Here is a 19,475-nt window from a genome sequence, read left to right as displayed (position 1 = left end):
ACTGAAAGGTAAGCATATTAGATTGAGGGGATTTAAAACAAATAGGCCTATATATAATATAATATAAAATATATAATTATATATACATATAGCATCAGCATCACATATTGGCAGCTTCAACACTGCAATCATAGCCCAATATTATGGTTCCCGTAAATTTGACTGCTTGCCATGGTGACTTTGGAAAAACATGTATATATATATATATATATATATATATATATATTTTAAACTATGCATCTCAAAATACTGGTGTACATCCTCGTTGCTGGCCCTTAACAGCAATAGGAAGTTCATTGATAGCTTTTGATGAGTTTTTGTCTCCACCTAGTGCCTGGAGGAGGAGGCACACTAACCAAATTCTTTACCTTTGCTTGGTGTGCTATATATCCATGTAAAATTTAACCAATTGCTCTTCAGCCTGAGTTAAATATTTACAACTCTGTCCATCCCTCCCAGCAAATGATAAGAAAAGTTACGCCTTAATAAAAAATTTATTGCAAACAATGGAAATTTTAGCAGATTTTCCAGTCTGGCTAGATGTTTTGTCTGAAAGTGGGATGGGAATCTGGAACCTTAGAAAAATCCTGTACAGATACAAGAGATAAAGGTCTGCTTTACCTGCCTCCTGAAAATACATCAGATTGCAAATTTTGCATTTTCTTGCTTGAATTATATGTTTATGTGCCAGATGCAAATGACCATAACTTTAAGGAATCAGTCATACAACAGCAACTTTACATATATGTTGTCTTACCATATAATTTATGATAAAATATAATCTTGGACTTCATTACAGGACAGAAGCAGAAAATGAAATAGGTAATTTGTTGAGCACATTTGATCATACTATATAAGCATTATAGGTATATTTTCCCATTTTAACTCTGCAAAGGTTTTACCCAGCTTGGATTCGTTTTGTTATAGTATCATCCTGGCACAGCAACAATAACCTTTGTTGAACGTCTAATCATTTTAAGTGGCTGATGGGCATGCACAGCACAAAGCAAAACACAATACCTTGTCTAGAAATCACCTCAGCATATAGTTGAATGTAGAAAGAACCAGTAATATTAAGTTACTGAGTTTTTGAAGACAAAAACATATTTAAATCTATAATCATATCTACAGAGAAACTTCTTGTGTCCTTTCCTGATTCTAAATCAATTTGTGATTGTAAATTTGCTCTGCACCCAGAATGAGATCCACTAGTGTTGTACTCAATAATCCATAAATTGTGTCAGACGTTTTGTCATTGATCTTTTCAATTTAAGACCACAATTTAAGGTAATATGTTTGATCAGTTTCTTTGCTCATTAAGTTGTGGAATCCAATCAAGATCACCAGCACAGCATACATTTGACTTATTTTGGGTAATGGTTATATCATTACATCAGTCTTTAATTCGTGTTACAGATTTCGATCTAATGCTGACACACACTGGAGAGTTATTATTTCATAAACACTACTCCCACTATCTTTACAATTTAATGCAGTGTCGATGCATGCAGCTGATGCTTTATAGCAATTATTGGGGCAATAATCATTACTGCTGTAATATAAGATAAGATATATATAATATAAAAGGACACAAACAACTTGGGACAAAAAGGGACTGAATTTCTTACAGAAACATAGTTACCCTTTGTGCCTTTATGGCCAAGTCTGATAAAAAGTTTCACAAGTCAAGTCATGAAAATTGTAAAAGTAGAGTCTACGCAATTCACGTCTGCTCTCTGGCTCAGAGCAACAATGCCTTTTAGTGCCAGTGCAGTGCAATATTGTGTTTTCCTTTTATTTCTTTTTAAAGCTAATCTCAAACAAGGCTCCTTGGTAAATCATACAGCACTTTCTCTCTTACCCCCAGCAGAGGTTTAAAATGAGCAGCCCGTCTTTCTTTAGTTGCCATAGTAGCTACCCATGCTGTCGCCTAGCAGCTCACCTGAAAGTGAACCAGGTGAAAGGGTTTGTATGTTTAGATTGTTCAAACTACCACCTTTTGTTCCATTGAGAGTGTAATGCAATATGTAATCGCTGTCAGCAGCAGATCTACGGAAAAATCAAACCACTGCCTCACTGAAAGGCCTCAGTGGATGTTGTAAATGCAGCTTATTTAGTGATTATTTGACCTCTACTGCTCCATGTGGTTCACGGTGATTTCGGCTCCCTGCCCAACTACATGGACTCAGGTCAAGAATAAAACACTTGTCACATTGTTATATGTGGGGGCGAAGCTGGAGCTCCTAAGCAGTTGAGCAGGAGGAAATCATGTTATAACCAGGAAGAGGAAGGTTATATACTGGAGACCTGTCACTCTTCTTTCTCTGGATAGAGGCCAGTCACAATAAGGCACAGCATGAGGGTGTGTGGGTGATAAAACAGGCCAAACAGCTGAGTTGAGAGTTTGATCTTGACAGATTCAAGAAACAGAACAAAGCAAGCTCATAAATAAGTCATTTTATTGTTGCTTTCTTTTTAAAGACTATATATTTATCAACTATATATAACAACAAATGGAATTGTTAAATACTGTACACAGCATACTGAACTCTCCCAGTGCATGTCTTCACCACAGCAGAGAAGTTATTTCTTGATAAACTAGTCTTCATTCAGTTTTATTATTGCTAATAAGACATATGAATACCTTAAGATTAAATAGTATTAGTGTATGATGTAAACATTTTTCAAACATTTAGGTCAAAAGCAACATTGTGTTGGCAAGGTTTGTGAGCGGGAGGGAGAGGAAAAGTATACTTCAATGACCGATTGACCTTAGCAGTTATCTGTTTCCCAATCTGGACACCGTGTTTGATAGCAAGGGTTACTTCAATATGTGCTACATTTTCTATATCATCCTGACACTTTGTGAATAATCTACAACAATAAAATTAATATATTTTCAAGGCTGCCAGCAGCCAGAGTCTTTCAGACCACACCCACTGCAATCATGTAAGGCAGGAATGCATGTGCAGAACTGGAAAGTCTGTGTCAGGTAGGTAAACCCTGCACTCTTTGTAATGGGTCTGCATTAACAGGTTAGCCTAACATTTCTGATCCAAGATCTGCCCCATCTAAAATCTCTATTTAAGGCTATCCGGTTCGAATTTACTTTATGTTACTTTTAACTGAAGTGTAAATGAATAATTTAATGGTGTCAGGTCAAATATGGAGCTGGTTACCTCATCTTTTCTGGATTGTAAATTTTACCTTTGGACACAATTTAAAGAGGAAGTTTGTGAAATACAGGATTCATATCAGTGAGGTAGTACTTGAGGCAAATTCGTTTCAAGCAATGACTCACAGCTTGACCAAAAAAAAAAAAAAAAGCTCCTTCAACTGTTTGACGGTTAAGAATAGCATACATTCATTTACGTTCGACAGACCAATTTCTGTGCAACAAAACAAACCTGGACACTGAAAGAAAGAATTCAAATGTGTGCACAAGCAGCACACAGTAACAAGTATGGTTGACACTTCTCTACTGATTGTAGAAAGTCATTCTATACAGTATCACCGGAACACTTTTCCAACTGCTGTTCACATGCACATATGCGCAAACACGTCAACGCACATACATACACACGAATACTCACATCAACAAACAATTACGCCATATAAGCTGCACAAAACATTCTACTGGAAACATGCATAGCTACCAGTAATGTACCCACCTCTTAGTACAAAATGTACCATGACAATATGCCATGTGGGAAAAAACAAAAAATTTACATCGATATAGTCAGCCTGAGTAAACTGAATCAAGGCACGGGAAACCATATCAGTGATGATATATAAAAGAAAACAGAATAGAGATTTGTGTGCTAGCATCCTTCATTTTGTTCAGAATTAATTGGGTTTATATTTAGACTTCATATATTAAGTGATTCATGGTTACATTACTGACCTTTTGTCCCTTGAGAGATACAAAGGCGGCATCGAAAAGCCCCAGTGCATCTCACAAAACATCCACACCCATCCAGACACAAAACACTGAGCTCACAAGGTTTGAGGCCCGCTCACACCTTCTGATCGTATCACATCTTCAGCAAGAACAGCACAATATTGAATGTCATGAAATAAAAATCATATAAAAAATAACCTCTAAAATGTTGAATTTTGCCCACAATCTTTTGTTAGATACAGTTTTTGCGTAAAGTATCTTGGTTGTGATAGCTCGTCCAACATTACCAGTAACTGTATACAGTGCACACATACCCTGTGTGTTCAGAAAACATGAGGGGTAAAAAAAGAAAAACATGGTAAAAGCAGCAGTTTGAGGGTTGTTGGCATCCAGTTTCACCATTTTTTTTTTTATCAAGTGTTTTTTTTTTTTGCTCATGTACAGGAGAGTCCTCTACTACTTCCACTTTTCAAACTAAATCCACAGGTGATTTCCTACTGGTGTGGCAGTCAAAAGATGAGTCTTCGAAAGCAGACCGCTGAGGCAGAAGGTAGTAGTGTGTGGTGCTGGCCTTCTTGCCATTCTCTATGACAGGAAGGATGCAGGTGGAGCCCTCACTGTTCTGTCTCTGTAAAACCCGACTTCTCACGTACTTAGGATCCGGTGCAAAGCTTTGGGTTGGGGGCATCACCCCGTTAATGTATGTTGGCAGGCTCTTGGGGCTGGGAGTGCGGGAGCTGCCTCTGGACAAAGGGTCCCTTGGGGGCACCTTGGGTGGTTTGTCCTCGTCGCTGTAAGCCCCAGATGAGACCTCTGCTGACCAGCGGCGGTAGTCTGTCTTGATTACACGTGGAGGGATAGGGGGTGGCACCTCTGGTTTATCCATACTGTTGGTGTGACGTTTGTGGCACGAGAGGCGCAGCAGCGAGGGCTTGTTGAAAGATCCAGCTGGGCCAGAGTGAGAGCGCCGTAGCCTCCTCTGAGCCTTGTCCTGCTGTCGCTGAAAGACCACTGGCACAGGTGGTTCCTGTCGCTGCGGCTCATACTGTTCCCGCACTTCCTGCGGAGGATGTACCGGATGGTGCTGCTGGGGCTGCCGTGGGCTTTGTGGTCCCAATGGACCATCATAGTAAGCATAGTTAATCTGCCCACAGTCCCTGAAGCTCCTTCGACTGGGGACTCCATATCGAAAAGGAGACGGTTTGGAACACGGACCAGACACCAGGCAGCAGTTGTCGTCTGAACTCGTGAAAAATTCGACCTCACTGTCCATAGCCTGCTCGGGGGAGATGTCTGTTTGTGGGGGGATAGGGGGCAAAGGCTTGGAACATCTGCCTGGTGTCTGTGGTGGACTGCTGCACTCGTAGAATGAGAGCCTCTGGAATGAGGGGACCACCTGGTCATCGTCAGCCGGACTTGGGGTGGATGGTTCAGCACTGCAGGACAGGGAGAGGTGGGAGGGCCGGGATTTCTTTGGAGGTAATCTCTGTAAGATGGGACTGTGTTTATGTCCTGTCAAAGAGGAACATTGCAAAAAAAAAAAAAACAGTCACATAAGTAGAACAGTATTAAAAGGCTAAAATTATTAATAATCACAATTTACTACTACAACTTTAGTGCATTCTTTAAAAAAGGATACAAAATGTGAATTTATGCACTGCCACAAAGACATTCGGATTGCAACAATTACTACATCAAGTATGTAAAATAGCAGATGATTCAAAGAAACAGTACATGCAATGCATAATTTGTGTATTTCAGAAGACATTTACTGTGCAAATGAAGGATGATGTACTCACTCTCATAACTTTGAGGTGGCCCCTTTGGCTGGCCTCGAAAGCTGTGATCTGTGTCCATACTGAAGTAGTGGCTGTTCAAGAAGAAAAATTACATTTTAGATTAGCAGAGGTTTAAATAATGCATGTAACAATTAATAATCTACCAAAACTCTTAAACTGACCTGAACCGTATAACTTCAACATGTCATGCAGGTCTGAAAAACATCATCCCTTTCTAAAGGTCTTCCCCTAATGAGCTGCTAGTCTTGGCACCTGAACACTCACTTGTCCAGCTCATGGCGGTAGCTGCAGGCGGGTTTGGATCCAGCCATGCTGTGACAGTAGCTGCCCCGGAGGAAGGGGTTTTCAATGGGAAAAGAGATCTCCTGGGCAGTCAGGCCCACTGTGGACATGCTCCAGGCAGAATCGGGTCGCATCAAAGCCAGGAAACACTCAGATCGTCCGGCTGGCTGCCCCTGCTTCTGGTGTACCTGTAACACAGCCAAAAGGACACTCATGAATGATGGTGAAAGGAGGCTGAAACCAAAAGCAGGTGAAACAGAACATAAAAACACTCTGAAAGCAGTGCAAACATCCTTTGGTGAAGCCCAAAAAGGAAGAAAATCCTGATATCAGATAAGACGGCAATAACAGAAATATCTGCCTCTTTTGGACTTAACAGGCCAAATATTTAGTTATTGCTTTTTGGATGATAAAAATCTGTTTTGACAGATGAATGACAGGCCCTAAGGAAACTTGTGTCCTAACACCTCCTGAGAACATGCCATTCACAGTTTTCTGGTAACAGTATAGTACAAAGGAAAGAAAAGCAATAGACTAGACTTGTGTAAAAATGTCACTCATTGCACAGATTGTTTTCTGGCCATGTCCACTGTTGAAGGGCAATTGGCCCTAAACTGAATGGGATGTAGACACACTGGTTGCGAGTTATGAAACTCAATGTAAACAGTCTTGCAAATTTTAAGAAGAGTTACCCGTTTAGAAAGATGAGTTTCACAAGGAGAGAGGTGTATGTTGAAAGCAAGTACAAATTAAAACATTTAATGTTTCCATACTCAAGAACTAATCTTTATATTTCATGTTCATAAGCCTATAGTGGGTGTGAATGCAACAACCAAAGTTCAAATTTCTATTCCTAGACACTGTGCTTCTAAATAAGTTAAAACGTAGACCGAGTTGTGCTCCAGTGCTGCAATCCTGCTCGTCTTGAACAGGAAAGAGGCTCCTCCTGTTACCAGAGATATACCTGGTGTTGCAAGAACTCCTCATGTCAAATGACCTGAATGTGCGTGCCATGTCAAGTATGTGTCAGGGCTGAGTAAACAATGCGTACAATATTCAGAGGGGGAAAACCTGGCAGCGTATTGATATTTCTGGGGTCAGCCATACACTGGAAGCAAAATCTGATCTGACTTAGGCCTCGGACTGGGTTTACATATATACTGTGTCACAACCTCAGCAGAAATGGGCTTAGAAAGAGACAAAATGTTGTGACTTTTTACTTTAAAGTAAGTGTATCATGGGTAACTGTGGGTGTCTTGTTGTCTTAGGTCCATAGGACATTATCTTTCCATTGTTGCAGCAGATCAGATGACTAAACTGCACCTGCAGAAGTGTTAAACACATTCAATCCAATTTTCTGAATTAACTCTTAACGGGTGCGTCGATAACCCCGACGGCCATATCATCTGGAGACCACAAATGAGGTGCACGCACACCCAGAGACACGCTGTCCTCCTTATAAATGTATGAGTGATGAATGAGAAGAACAAGGCCCCCTCGTTCCTGGTCTCCTGTGAGCCATATTTATGTGCTGCCTTGACAGCTGGTAAGAAACAAAGGTCTAAAACAACAGGAAGCATGGGGCATCAGCCTGAGCCAAACTGCCCAACAAGGCATGCAAATCCCCCTGCCCAGGGCCGTCGATTCGGTTCGGCGGGGACGGGAAGCAACATGATCCTCGATAATGAACCCCCAGGGGCTTGTGCTTCCTCTTGCAACAGGTGCAAAGACAGTTCATCCTGGCAGTTAACCATAGGAGCATTTACAGGCAACAGGATTAAACAAATGATGTAGTCATGCAGAGCATAAACCCTCCTGAGGAGGAATTATTTTAGTCAGTTAATTCAGAACATTTGACATGAGGACGTGGGTCTTTTTTTTCTTCTTTTTTTTTAATGGTCAAATGTAACTGGTGTGTGTATATAATAGGTGGACAGGCTCAATGTGAGTGTGAAGATAACACAAGGCCCATGTGTGCTAGGATAGAAGCAGGTCTGCTGGGGTTGGCAGTGATGTCAAACATCAGCTTGCCTTTAATTCAGGCTTGTAGTAGTCACACTCAGACCTTGAAAGAAGGAGTTCACACCCCACTCGTGACACCCCTGCAGCGGTTTCCGAGCAACCATACCCGCTCTACCTGTGCGGCAAGCAAACAGCGCGCACACCCCCTCACTTTACCGGATCGAGATAATAATGGTTAAAAGCCCTGTAGCAGGCAGGTGACTCACACCACAACACTGTAGTCAGCTTCTTGGCAAGCCCGGGTAATGATAATAGTATATATATTGAATTATGTCCTTTTGTTTAAGCGGGAAGACACAAATTGATATTGCACTCGAATTAAGAGAATCAAACCAGGTTAAAGCGTGGAATCAGACGAAAGTTATGTTATGGGATAAAGAAAATATCCCCCTAATTGATGGATTAAAATAAACAAACATATAGACATATGTTCATTAAAATGTTCCCTTCTAATTTATTTGTCGGACTTTCTTGATTTGGGTTAAAAGGCAAGTTGCTTTTTCAGTGTCTGGCCAGAAAATAAAAACAAGAAATAAAACTTCAAAGTAATTCCAATAGAATCTGAAGTTGCATCAATCACTGGTGTCGTGCTGGCACCAACATACAAAACAACAGACAGGCAGTCATACAGTAGCCCAAATAGACATTTCCAATCTGAACTCACCTAAATAACTTCGCAGTTCTCCTCCGCTGACTGACCCCTAAAGTCCTCTTTGGTAAATGTATAGCTCCTCAGTTACTTTCGGGGTTTGAATTTGGAATCTATGATCTTGAGATTTCTATTGCATCAGGAACAGGACGCCAGCGAGTTGGCGACACTCCGGGTTTACTGTGACACTTTTAGATAAGTCTAGTAGGCCTGTTGTAGTGAGCCATGTTTTATAAGCTCCACCGCACTACAGACGCACTGGCTCCGCCTTGCACACTTGCCCTTAAAGGCACAGTCTTCTTTTACGAAAGTCTGCAGTGTCGCTCCATTCAGCACAAGCTGAGCACATATGGACTGCAAACATCTTCACAGGGCAAATTTAATCATAACTTAACTTGATGAGATCAAAGTCTGCAGGGCCTCATCTGTCATCACGTTTGACAGAGAAGCTGTGAGCACAGTGACTCAGGCAGCTCTGAAAAAAACGGTTCCACTGGGAAGGGAGACATACACTACACCTTAACAGTTAGACGTGTATAAATGAGTTCAAGTCGAGCGTTCATGCCGCCTGCTCCCAGATGTTGCGGAAAGAGAAGTGATGATTGCAGACAGAAGTTCTCTGCAGACTTCTCAAAAGTAAAATATAGCCCTGGCAAGTTTAGCCTTTCAAACCTTTCCATGTTATGACCTGCTTATACTCACATGTGTCTCTGGCGTGACTTCATAAACAGCATAGGCTGCAGCCAAGAGTAAGCTGCACAGATCTGCAGATAAACAGAGGCAGTAATGGGGATGGCTCCAGGGTAGAGAGCAGGCAAAGAAACACAGACAGAAACACTCTTATCTATACGGTATTCTGCTGCCAACTGAATGAAGCCCAGACCGTTTAGCTGCTTATTTATCAGATAACCGTGGGCATTTTCTTTTAGTCTGACCTGTTCACGGTTTACCTAACATAATGTTCACTTTGAGTTATTAGTTCAAAGCAACAGGCTTTGTACATACATGTTTTTCTCTTTTGGGTAATATTTGAACAATCTGGGATGTGCAGCGTCTCACACCTTTCAATTCCAGCCAAACAGCCTACTAAGACCTTAAGTGGTGTTGTATTAACTATGTAACCTATCCTAACTGGGCTAAACAAACACAGCTATTGAACTGCATTGAATCAATAGTGGCAGAAAGCAGTGGTTGGTGTGTGTGTGTGTGTGTGTGTGTGTGTGTGTGTGTGTGTGTGTGTGTGTGTGTGTGTGTGTGTGTGTGTGTGTGTGTGTGTGTGTGTGTGTGTGTGTGTGTGTGTGTGTGTGTGTGTGGAGAGAGAACAGACTGTTCTTGTGCCTGAGTTTGTGAATCCCTTACAGCTTGCCCACCAGGGCCCCCTCAAACCCAAAAGGCTTATCATATTTGGCCCCTACATGGACCAGACTCTCGCTAATCCTCCTTTATAATTTCAGGCACATTTTTGGGATTCTTCTGGGCTAGTTGTGACCAGCAGGGGAAAGAGAGGTTTTTGCGAGCAGAGATTTACAGTTTGTTTGTGCATGAGCATAATATGACTATCAGAATCCAGAGAAAAAAATGATTTTGTGACAAGCTATAGTTTAGTGGATGGTTCAGTAAATACAGACCTACAAAGGGAAAAGTGAAAATGTAAAAGAAGTGTTTATGTCATCGAACCAAGTTCATTAAGTAGGTGATGATGTAGTCTTCTCGCTATACTGCACTGAATCTGTTATTGAAACTCTTCACATGTTCCACAAAAGACACACATTCACTGGGACAAATAGGACTCACGTTCAAAACGTCTCTCCGCCCACTTCAGCCCTCCCTCCTCTCCTCGCCTGTGAGGCATACTGTCATCACTCACAGGAAGTTCCTTATAAAGTTAGTCAGAGAAGAAGAAGAGGAAAAAAACCAAGTTAGGGGGGAAGATAAACGGGGACAGCCACAGGCAGGACTGATGAGATGGCAGATGAAAGAACTGGTGTCAAAGAGGATATCTTTCTGAGAAATTACTCTGCCTTTTCTTTGGTACAGCCTCATGACTCACACGGAGCTTTATGGGAGTATTTCCCCTGAAAAAGTGACACCTTTGGCTTATTTTCCTTTCAGCTGCTGTTGAAACAGCAAGGAATTTCCCTTTTGTGGCTGACATGCCAACACAATGGTATAGTTACAAAGTTATGCTTCAGTCTCTCAGTTGATCACTATGAATCCCTGACCAACAGGAAGGGTGGAGTTTAGTTTGAAACAAGGCAAAAAAAAAAACAACAACCTTGTATTATTATTGTAAATGATTTATTCAGTGTGGAGGTCACAGCATTGATTGCCCCTGCCTGCTGAGGTAATTAAATTACATGCATATCCAGCCTGCTTCCAAAGTTCACACTGATATAAACACAGCAGCAAAAGCTTTACTGTTGTAGTGAGGAGATGTCAACCCTGTTAATCCGTAGATTCCAGTGAACAGTTGTTACACTTGCAACAAAAGCCCCCTCTTGAAATTTGTTTGCAACGCAGTCATACTAGGTGCTCCTTCCTGTTTCTGGTCTCCGTAATGAGCTAAACTAGCCAGCTCCTAATCCAGCTCTAACTTGATATTAACTGCAGTGATGTGAGAGTGGTATCCATCCACTCATGTAACGATCAACAAGAATTTGGTGAATTCTCCAAATTGTTGATTTTCATCCGTCCATCCATGTTCTGCCTCTTATCCAGAGTCAGTTTGCTTTGACAGCAGACCGCAGACCTTTATGTTCCTATTACATGTAAGAAAATATGACGTTTTTTGTGAATGTTTTTTTTTTTCTTTCTTTGAATTATAATAGAGTTTGTGACTTTGTTGTAGTTTGATGCTGAATGATGAGTTACGATTGTGGAGTGGCAATCGTTGCTTAATTTTATGCACAGTAATTTAACAGCTTATCATTTCAATAATTCTGGCCCTTGCTTCTCACACTGGAGATGAGCTGTGTGTCCAGTCGGTACAGCTGGGACCACCACAGCCGGAGCTCAGGCCAACACACCGCAGTGTGTTACTGCTGGATCGTGGTTTTGTCTGGCAGACCCACGCACACTTGGCTCCTGCCATGGAAACAAAACACAAATCCCCAGGCAACGGGCTGTCATCTCTCACTACAATGTAAATACGACCATATTAAAGCACTTGTACTCGTTATCCATACCAAACTGCTGAGAATCATCCAGCTGCTTCAGTTATTAATCATTTCCTGTATTGGTTTCATGACTTCGAGGAAATAGAGGGATTTCATGGTAAATTGGCTCGCACGCAGGTATTTTCTATTTTGGAGCGCAATGTAATCAAAAGCAGCAATGACGAGTCATCATTGCATCACTCCTCAACGTTGTTGTGTTGAGTGGTTCAAGTGCAGCCACAGCCTGCTGTTAGTAATAGGTGGAGCAAGCCAATCCGCCTCCTTGATGATGACAGGGTGTGTTTAGTCTCCAGGACCAGAGGATCACTTTAGACATAGACTGGGGGAGTTACTGGCAAGCTCATCCTGTGACTGAGACTGAATCAAAGTCATGTTAGTAATTATAAAGTGTAGCTAATATACTGTAGTAATAATTTTTTGAATATTGATTAGTGGTAAGAAAAGTGGGAACATACTTTTTCGATTGCTGTGGATGGGATACATAATCCCATCCACAGACACCCACATGGTCACTTTGATTTGTGTGTGATGTTTAAGGAGAAGCTGTGAATACGACAGCTGTGGAGGACGTCACGCTGGTTCGACTTTCTCTCCAGTTGCTAGTCCACAGCCAAGTCTGCTCACAGGCTTTTTCTGCTGGAGCTCAACAGGACTGACTGACACAGATGGAAACTGGTTCCTAATTTGCCATGTTTCCGGGCTCACAACTGCACACAGCATCAGCTATTTTTTGCCTACATTTTTATTTTCTGTTTTGGCTGCGTTATTGAATCCTTAAAGGTCTCATGAAGAAATACATCATCAGTTTCCTGCAATGTAATGCCTGTATTCTCTTTCAAACGCAAAGCAGGAGTTTTTGGCATTAGGCCAACGAGTATCCCAGGTTTCCGGTGTTCCTGATGTCAGTCTGTTGAACAGGAGGTTTAAGCTTCATAGTGTAGCAATCTCTTCATCTTAAATAACAACCGATCGCTGGGGGAGTTTTCTCTTTCCCTGATTTCCTGGTTCAGCCTACCCCATGGGAGATATTGAAACGCAGCACACAGTGGGACCCAAAGCCCCCAGTTCTTCTGATAAAGATTTCAGATGTTGTCCACTTAAGAGATCAGAAGGCTTGGCATCAAAAGAGGGGCAGCTCTCATGGAGGGGGCATAAATCAATAAACACGTGGTTAAAAAAGCATTGCTCTCTAGGTACACTAAGAGGACAGAAAAACACATGTGTAATGAAGGATGCAGTCCACAGATGAGCTACAGTTAGTGAGCTGAACAAGCCCTGTTTTCCCATTTGTGTGTGTCTGTGTCTGTCTGTGTGTGTGTGTGTGTGTGTGTGTGTGTGTGTGTGTGTGTGTGTGTGTGTGTGTGTGTGTGTGTGTGTGTGTGTGTGTGTGTGTGTGTGTGTGTGTGTGTGTGTGCATAGCAGAGCCAGATGACAAGGACTGAGTCATTCAGGGCAGAGTATGTGCTTTGTGAGAGCGCCTTTTGTTCCATTCACACATGGATTTAGGATGCCTGATGAAATCAGCCAGACTACCTGGTGGCGCTGGGCAGCAGCCACATTAATTCCTTACAACAGCAATGCTCTGGATCACTGCTCACACAAGCCTCTTAATGAGCTGGTTCGGGAGAATAAAGATGAGGTCCAGCTCCCATTTTCCATCTCTTACAAGCAGGTTGGCTGTGCAGACGCATATGTTAGGAGCAAAATGTAGTGCTCTAGGGAGAGAGCCCTGTGTGGGTGGAAATGCACAGTCCTGTCCTAAACTCGAGTATAAGGGCGCAATCATGTCCTTGAGGCTACATGGTGAAAGCCGAGCCAGATAAATAACTAAACTGCCCTCGACTCTTAAGCACAACGTAAAATGTTCCTTTTTCTCAAGAGTGAATGTAATGTGTCACTCTATGTATTACATTAGAGAACAGTGAATTCTGAACACTTACAGCTTCATTAGTGTGTTTATTACAGATACTTATAGTTATTCATGCACGGTATACAGAAATGTTCCTTTTTATAATGTCATAATATACAAATTACAGACAGGTGATAAATTAAAGGAAAACCTGAACAAATTCATTTATTCAAGGAATTTTGAGTTGATATATATGTATTAAAATGTAGTCTGACATATTGGAGGCATAAGAAAATAAGAATTTAAATAAGAATTTCGCCTGGTGTTTTGATGACGATGACTGAGAGCGCTGTGTGTCGGTCCAAATCTCCCATTGATTTTAAATTAGGTTGGGAATTGTGTAATTTGTCCTTTAAATTTATCGAGTGTTTGAGTGAAGCTCCCTGCTCTGGATGGAAGCAGTTCAATTTATGTTTTATTCCTCTTAAAGCAAAACATAATGCAACTTTTGCTGAGCAGCAGCAACAGCGGCGTCTGTGGCCACAAGTTGTAATTACACAAAATCTTGAAATTTTAATCCAAGCCAGCAAGCACGCTGTAAACTCATATAATGTCACAATAAATAAGGTGCCAACAGACAGAGAGCAGCTGGTAAATTACATTAACCCTACAATACGTGGATTCCCCAGAATTATTCATACCTGTCAAGCCAACATAGCTGGGCAGCACCTGAGAGTGCTCGTTACCAGTAACTGAGAGTGTTGTCATGCAGGTTTGTTAACCATACCATGCCATGTTGATGAATCGACTAAACTTTTGTTAAAATGGGCAAACGAGGCTAATGATCAAAAATTTGTGAGTCGATAACTTTGCTATCAGAAAAAAACACAAAGCAAGTGTAACAACACAATGCATGGCAACCCAGCTAATAATCCCTATTAGTCCACCAGAAAAAGGGCTGGATGGGCATCTGTCTTGAAGCCTTTTATTTGACAAAGTTTTTGCCTACAATTTAAAGCCATTCCAAAATTTATTCTAGTCCAGCCGCTTGCTCGGTCACTCATTTTGTTTCTCTTCTTACCTTTCTTTGTCAACGTCATCTTTGCCTTGATGTCCGTACAGAGCTAGCTTCTTCTTATAGCAACCTGAAGAGCCATAGTTGGTGGTGTGTGACAAAGTGGCATAAAGCATTACGCACTTTTTGTACCAAGTTGTACCTGGTCAAACCAGGTTACATGGTGCAAAAACAGTTGATTGGAGTGTGGTGTGGGAATGAAAGAGATGTCGTTCTCCCTGTATTACAGATCAGTGTTCAATCAAAATTAATTTAAGGCTGTTACTTTAAGCTCACATAGTTGCCTAATGTTGCTTTAAAGTTTGCATATTTGCAACTTAGCATGTACAAACTGTGGCTAAAGCATTATAAATATGTTTTATGATTAAACATTGGTTTGGCGTGTAGGTAGGCTACAATTACAGTTAAGCAAGCTGTGTCATCCCACCAGCAGTGTTTCACACACTTGAAGATTATAGCCATACCAAGATGCACTGGAGCTGAAACCCTTTACAATTGTTTAGTTTGTTTTTACATTTATTTTTAATCAATATTTGCGTCTTGGCCCATTCTGCTCAAGAATAGGCCAAGTTTTTTGGTACTGGTACTGATACTGATACTGATACTGATGCCAAGACAAAACAGAAGTCAAAATAGAGGCTTCATTGGAGCCACCTTCCTGTGTTGTATATTTAGCTCTGGGTGGAAAGAACATTCAGTCAAGTTCAAATAAGGGCTGTAATTATCCTGGAGGCAGCAGATTATTCTCAGCTCTGCAGAAAAATAATGGTTATCCCTTCTGTAAACCCTATTTTTAAATCATGTAGCAAATGAAGCTGAAGCAGGATTTGACATTTGGGTCATACTTTGTCCTGTAGTTTTCCTGTTAATACAGTTTAGAAAGCAGCACCGATATGCTTCTGTTTGAAGAGGAGATGAAATGTAGAATTAACTGTTGTTATACCTTGTAAATCAAACACAAATCTCAGTTTATCTTCGTCATCTTTCAGCCTTCCGGCAAACTCTGAAAACGCTGTCCTCCACACACCGCTGTGGTCCCTGGCAGGAAGTAAATCAGCCAAGGAGCCGCCCCAGACCAAACACTGCGAGGGCCTCTGGAGCCTAAAGGCGTGTGGGAGGTGTGCACCGAGCTCACGGGGCACTTTGTGCTTGTTACTTCCTTGTTAAGTAAAAAAACAGACTTTGCTGTACACACAGATGTGCACATAAACTCACACTGAGTCATGCAAAAATTTGTGCATGCATAGACGCCTGCACGAATCTGAGTTTACACTTAGGCCGTCGACAAACAGACATGCAGGCAGACAGAGAGACAAACATGCTTATACTTAACTGGAAGATTTTTTTTTCCACGCATCAAACAAAAATGTGAGCGCAACAGTCTGTACTTAACACCCTCTACACACAAATCTTTCCCAAAAGCTGTATTTACTGGAAAGCTACTGACATAATTACTCCATCATTAAAGGCTTCTATGAATCCTCATAACTGAAATTTTGTTTTTCTGATAGATCCAATACACAGGAAAAGTGTGTCATTTTACACTTCTCTAAGAGGCATCACACTCCGTTTGACCTCAGACTGCCTCTGTTGAAGGACTAGCTTTAAATAGGGGCTCACGTCAAAGTGGTTAAGACACATTGTGACTGAACATGTCTGTCTTCAAAAGACGTGTTTAAAGGAATACTTTCTCTAGATTTAATACATTTGTTTTAATTTTATTAGTAATATTGTTTTCTTCAAAAAAGGTACTGTGAAAACATCCTTAGCTCATACGCAGTTTCTGGAGATCAGACATATTAAACATCAAACAGTGACCCTCAGGCAAATCTCTCTATGACTATACAGCCTGATAATTAATCTTCCTGAATTAAAATGCTTCCATAATAGCCTGAATACATAGATTAAAGTGCAGATAATTTTCCATGAGTAACCTGTGACTTCAGAGACATGGTTATCTGTGTCCTTCATTTGTAGGCGGCAATAGCTGACCATCTAATTACCAGTCATGTTTCCTTGACAAGAACAAGCTTCGCTATCCTGACTACCAAAGATAGTCACGTCCTATCTGCTCGTGAACTCATTATTTAATCGTATCCATTTCAGTTACTATTATCTGCTGACAGAAAAGGAGCTCAATGTTTACATTAGTTCCACACTATTGCACATATATGATTTCCAAAGCCTCTCAGGCCACTGGTGTGTCATAAACTAGTCAAAGAAGAGACATGCAGAGCGGTAGACTGACTACACAGACAGCTTGTCTTTGAATGTTTACTCAAACTAAAAGGAAGTGTATCAAAATTGGTTGGCTTTTCAAACAAACACTGCTATACGTCAACACAGTTCATATGAAAAAGCATAAACTTTAAAGCAGATAATTGGCACACGAAGAATTACAGACTCTTGTTGTTTACATAAAACATCATGCTGCTGTACAGCGAGTGTGTGCTTGACTGCAGTCTTTTATTGATGTGAGCTCGCAAAGTTTTCCCACCAGGACCTGCTAATTACGTTCATGCTCATTAAAGTGCTGAAAGTATCTCCTTTCAAATACTGTCTGGAATGCTGAAAAGACCAAACAAATCCCTATTAAACCTTTCCAATCCAAGTCTCCCTTCAGATTAAAAGTTAAACAATCAGTGGTTGGAACAAGTGTTTGTACTTGGTGTGGTGAGAAAGCAGGATAAAAATCATGATGTAAAGATGTTTTTACATGAAGGTCCAGTGAAGAGCTGCTATCTTCAACTCTGCAAATTATTTACTTTTTGTACGAGAGAGGGGAAGCTCATTCTTCTAAACTCTTCCCAGCGCAAACTAGTGGATGCATTCCAAACTCAGGCCAGATAAGATTGGGAGTCATTGAAAGGGCTCCAAAACACCCAGCTCTTCCTCTCCTGTTCCAACAGCTCCTTTCAGGGATATCTCTACTTGGCCCTTTATCAGAACAGGAAGCACCGAGCCGAGAGAGACAAGGACAGTTCTGCTTCCTCTGGCCTTTCCCTGCACTGGGAAACTAAGCTAATAGGAAGTAGATAAAGCATCTCAGAAATTGAAAACAGTTTTTATGTTCACATGCAGGTACAGTACGTCCACATGCACTTGTGCCTTTGTTGTTGAAAGAGCAAGAGTTGTACAAATAACGTCAGGAGGGGATGAGGAGCAGAGCGCAGGCGACATTTCACTGGAGTATGTCAGCATGTTGTTGGCCTTCAGTGTGAGAAGAATCAGACATGACACTGGAGTGTTTTCCTTCTCCCTGGTTGCCTGTTACTCAGATCAACACACAGAGGAGGAATGGATTTTGTAATGGGAAAGACTTAATTCTAATGGACGTGCTGGCCTGCATTGAACACCTTACTTGTACAAGAGCGATAATACCACTCCTTGTTGTCTGCTGGCCGCTTGTGTTTGCATAGGCATGTGTCCTCCTGACATAACGCAGATCCCTCATGTGACACAGCCGTAGCCATAGCTTTGCCTGTCTCCAAACCTGATCTCGTATTAGTGATATTTACACCTTCAGTCAAATCCTGGTCAGGAAGTGAGGATGATCGGCTGGATGATTCAGGCGGAAAGAGGGAGTTAGAGAGGAGGAGTGTGTGAGGGAGTTTAAGAAAGATGGGTCAGGGAGTAGTCACAGAAGTGAAGCCACCCACACTTACCACAAAGGCTTGACTCATGCGGTTCGGTTGGCACACGGCTGTGGGACAGGAACATTACACTGGGTCTCCTCCCCAGGATGTGCAGCTTTACCCTGAGCCAGAGCAGCACAGTAGAGGGGAGCACCCAAAACCCTAACAGCAGCTTTCTTGACTGGAGCCACAGTGACTATCAGCTGATTAGTAGACACACAATTATTTTAGTCATGACGCACGAACATGCAGAGAGCACACTGCAAGAGCTTATTGCTGTGCACGTTGTCATGAGTGTCACTCCTACTGTCGCATGTTTCTTCAGTGACTAACTCCTCTGTAACACGTAGTGATTCTGTTTGTAAAATCATTTAATTTACGACATCTCGAAAAAATCTCCTTAATGCGAAAAAAGTTGAATAATTCTTCTTTTTCGAGTGACATAAAACCTTTTATACTGTGTTTGGACATCAGTTACACACACTGTATATAAACATATAGCCTATTTGGCTCATTGTGTGCTTACTATCACTCTTTTCTCTTCCTCATTTAGATATTGCATAACAGGACCATTCGTTTCTGGTAAAATGAAGAGAAAGACCAACATGCTGCCAGAGAGGGCTATCACTTTCATTCGCATGCCAAATGTAAGACTTCTAAGAAAAGATTAGAGTGAACTGTGGTGCAATCTCCTTTCTGAGAGCATTATTGTTCTCATCCGCTATCACCATGACTGTAACACCTGGTGTTTTGCTTGTTGAAGCACCTGGCCTCTGTTTCCTGTTTTATGTTTTTGTCCCTGGTCACTCAGTGTACACTCTGTCTCCCTCCAGTTTGCATTTCCATGCTGATAAAAGCCTCCCTTCTACGGCGGCTGAGATAAGAGCTGGTGATTACGACAGGTAGAGTAGTTAGCGTGCACTGTTATGAGGCTCAACACACATGTGGTGCGTATAAATGTGTTCTTACCAGCTCCCCCAGGGATTAATGGTGTTTCCTGTTTGGATATGTTGAAATGTTGTCTTCCACGGAAGTCACACAGTCACACACAACATAAAAACTTTTTAATGAATGCGGGCTGTCAATG

The 19,475-nt window shown here is 41.5% G+C and overlaps 1 protein-coding gene across 2 annotated transcripts; it reads right to left on the bottom strand.

Annotated features, from left to right (window-relative positions):
• Positions 1-2,447: 2,447 nt before the first annotated feature.
• Positions 2,448-8,840, bottom strand: errfi1a (ERBB receptor feedback inhibitor 1a). Of its 2 annotated transcripts, XM_069145944.1 has the most exons (4): positions 8,669-8,840; positions 5,965-6,170; positions 5,701-5,771; positions 2,448-5,413 (listed from the first exon to the last, which is right to left on the bottom strand). In XM_069145944.1, the coding sequence occupies exons 2-4, from the start codon at positions 6,114-6,116 to the stop codon at positions 4,371-4,373; spliced, it is 1,266 nt and encodes a 421-aa protein (XP_069002045.1). In that variant the 5' UTR covers positions 6,117-6,170; positions 8,669-8,840; the 3' UTR covers positions 2,448-4,370. The 2 variants fall into 2 exon arrangements, with proteins under 2 accessions (XP_069002045.1, XP_069002054.1); XM_069145953.1 differs by lacking the exons at positions 5,965-6,170; positions 8,669-8,840 and adding an exon at positions 5,862-5,942.
• Positions 8,841-19,475: the final 10,635 nt, after the last annotated feature.

Source organism: Embiotoca jacksoni, unplaced genomic scaffold (genome assembly GCF_022577435.1).
Source record: "Embiotoca jacksoni isolate LCO1_2020_lvr unplaced genomic scaffold, fEmbJac1.0.p SCAF_1, whole genome shotgun sequence".
Classification (NCBI taxonomy): Eukaryota; Metazoa; Chordata; class Actinopteri; family Embiotocidae; genus Embiotoca; species Embiotoca jacksoni.
This window is presented reverse-complemented; position numbering and strand designations above follow the sequence as displayed.

Coding starts and splice junctions, on each gene's coding strand:
- errfi1a (XM_069145944.1), bottom strand. CDS start 6,116: ATGCGACCCGATTCTGCCTGGAGCATGTCCACAGTGGGCCTGACTGCC. Junction 5,772..5,964: donor TACCGCCATGAGCTGGACAA/GTGAGTGTTCAG, acceptor CTTCTTGAACAG/CCACTACTTCAGTATGGACA. Junction 5,414..5,700: donor GCCACCTCAAAGTTATGAGA/GTGAGTACATCA, acceptor CCTCTTTGACAG/GACATAAACACAGTCCCATC.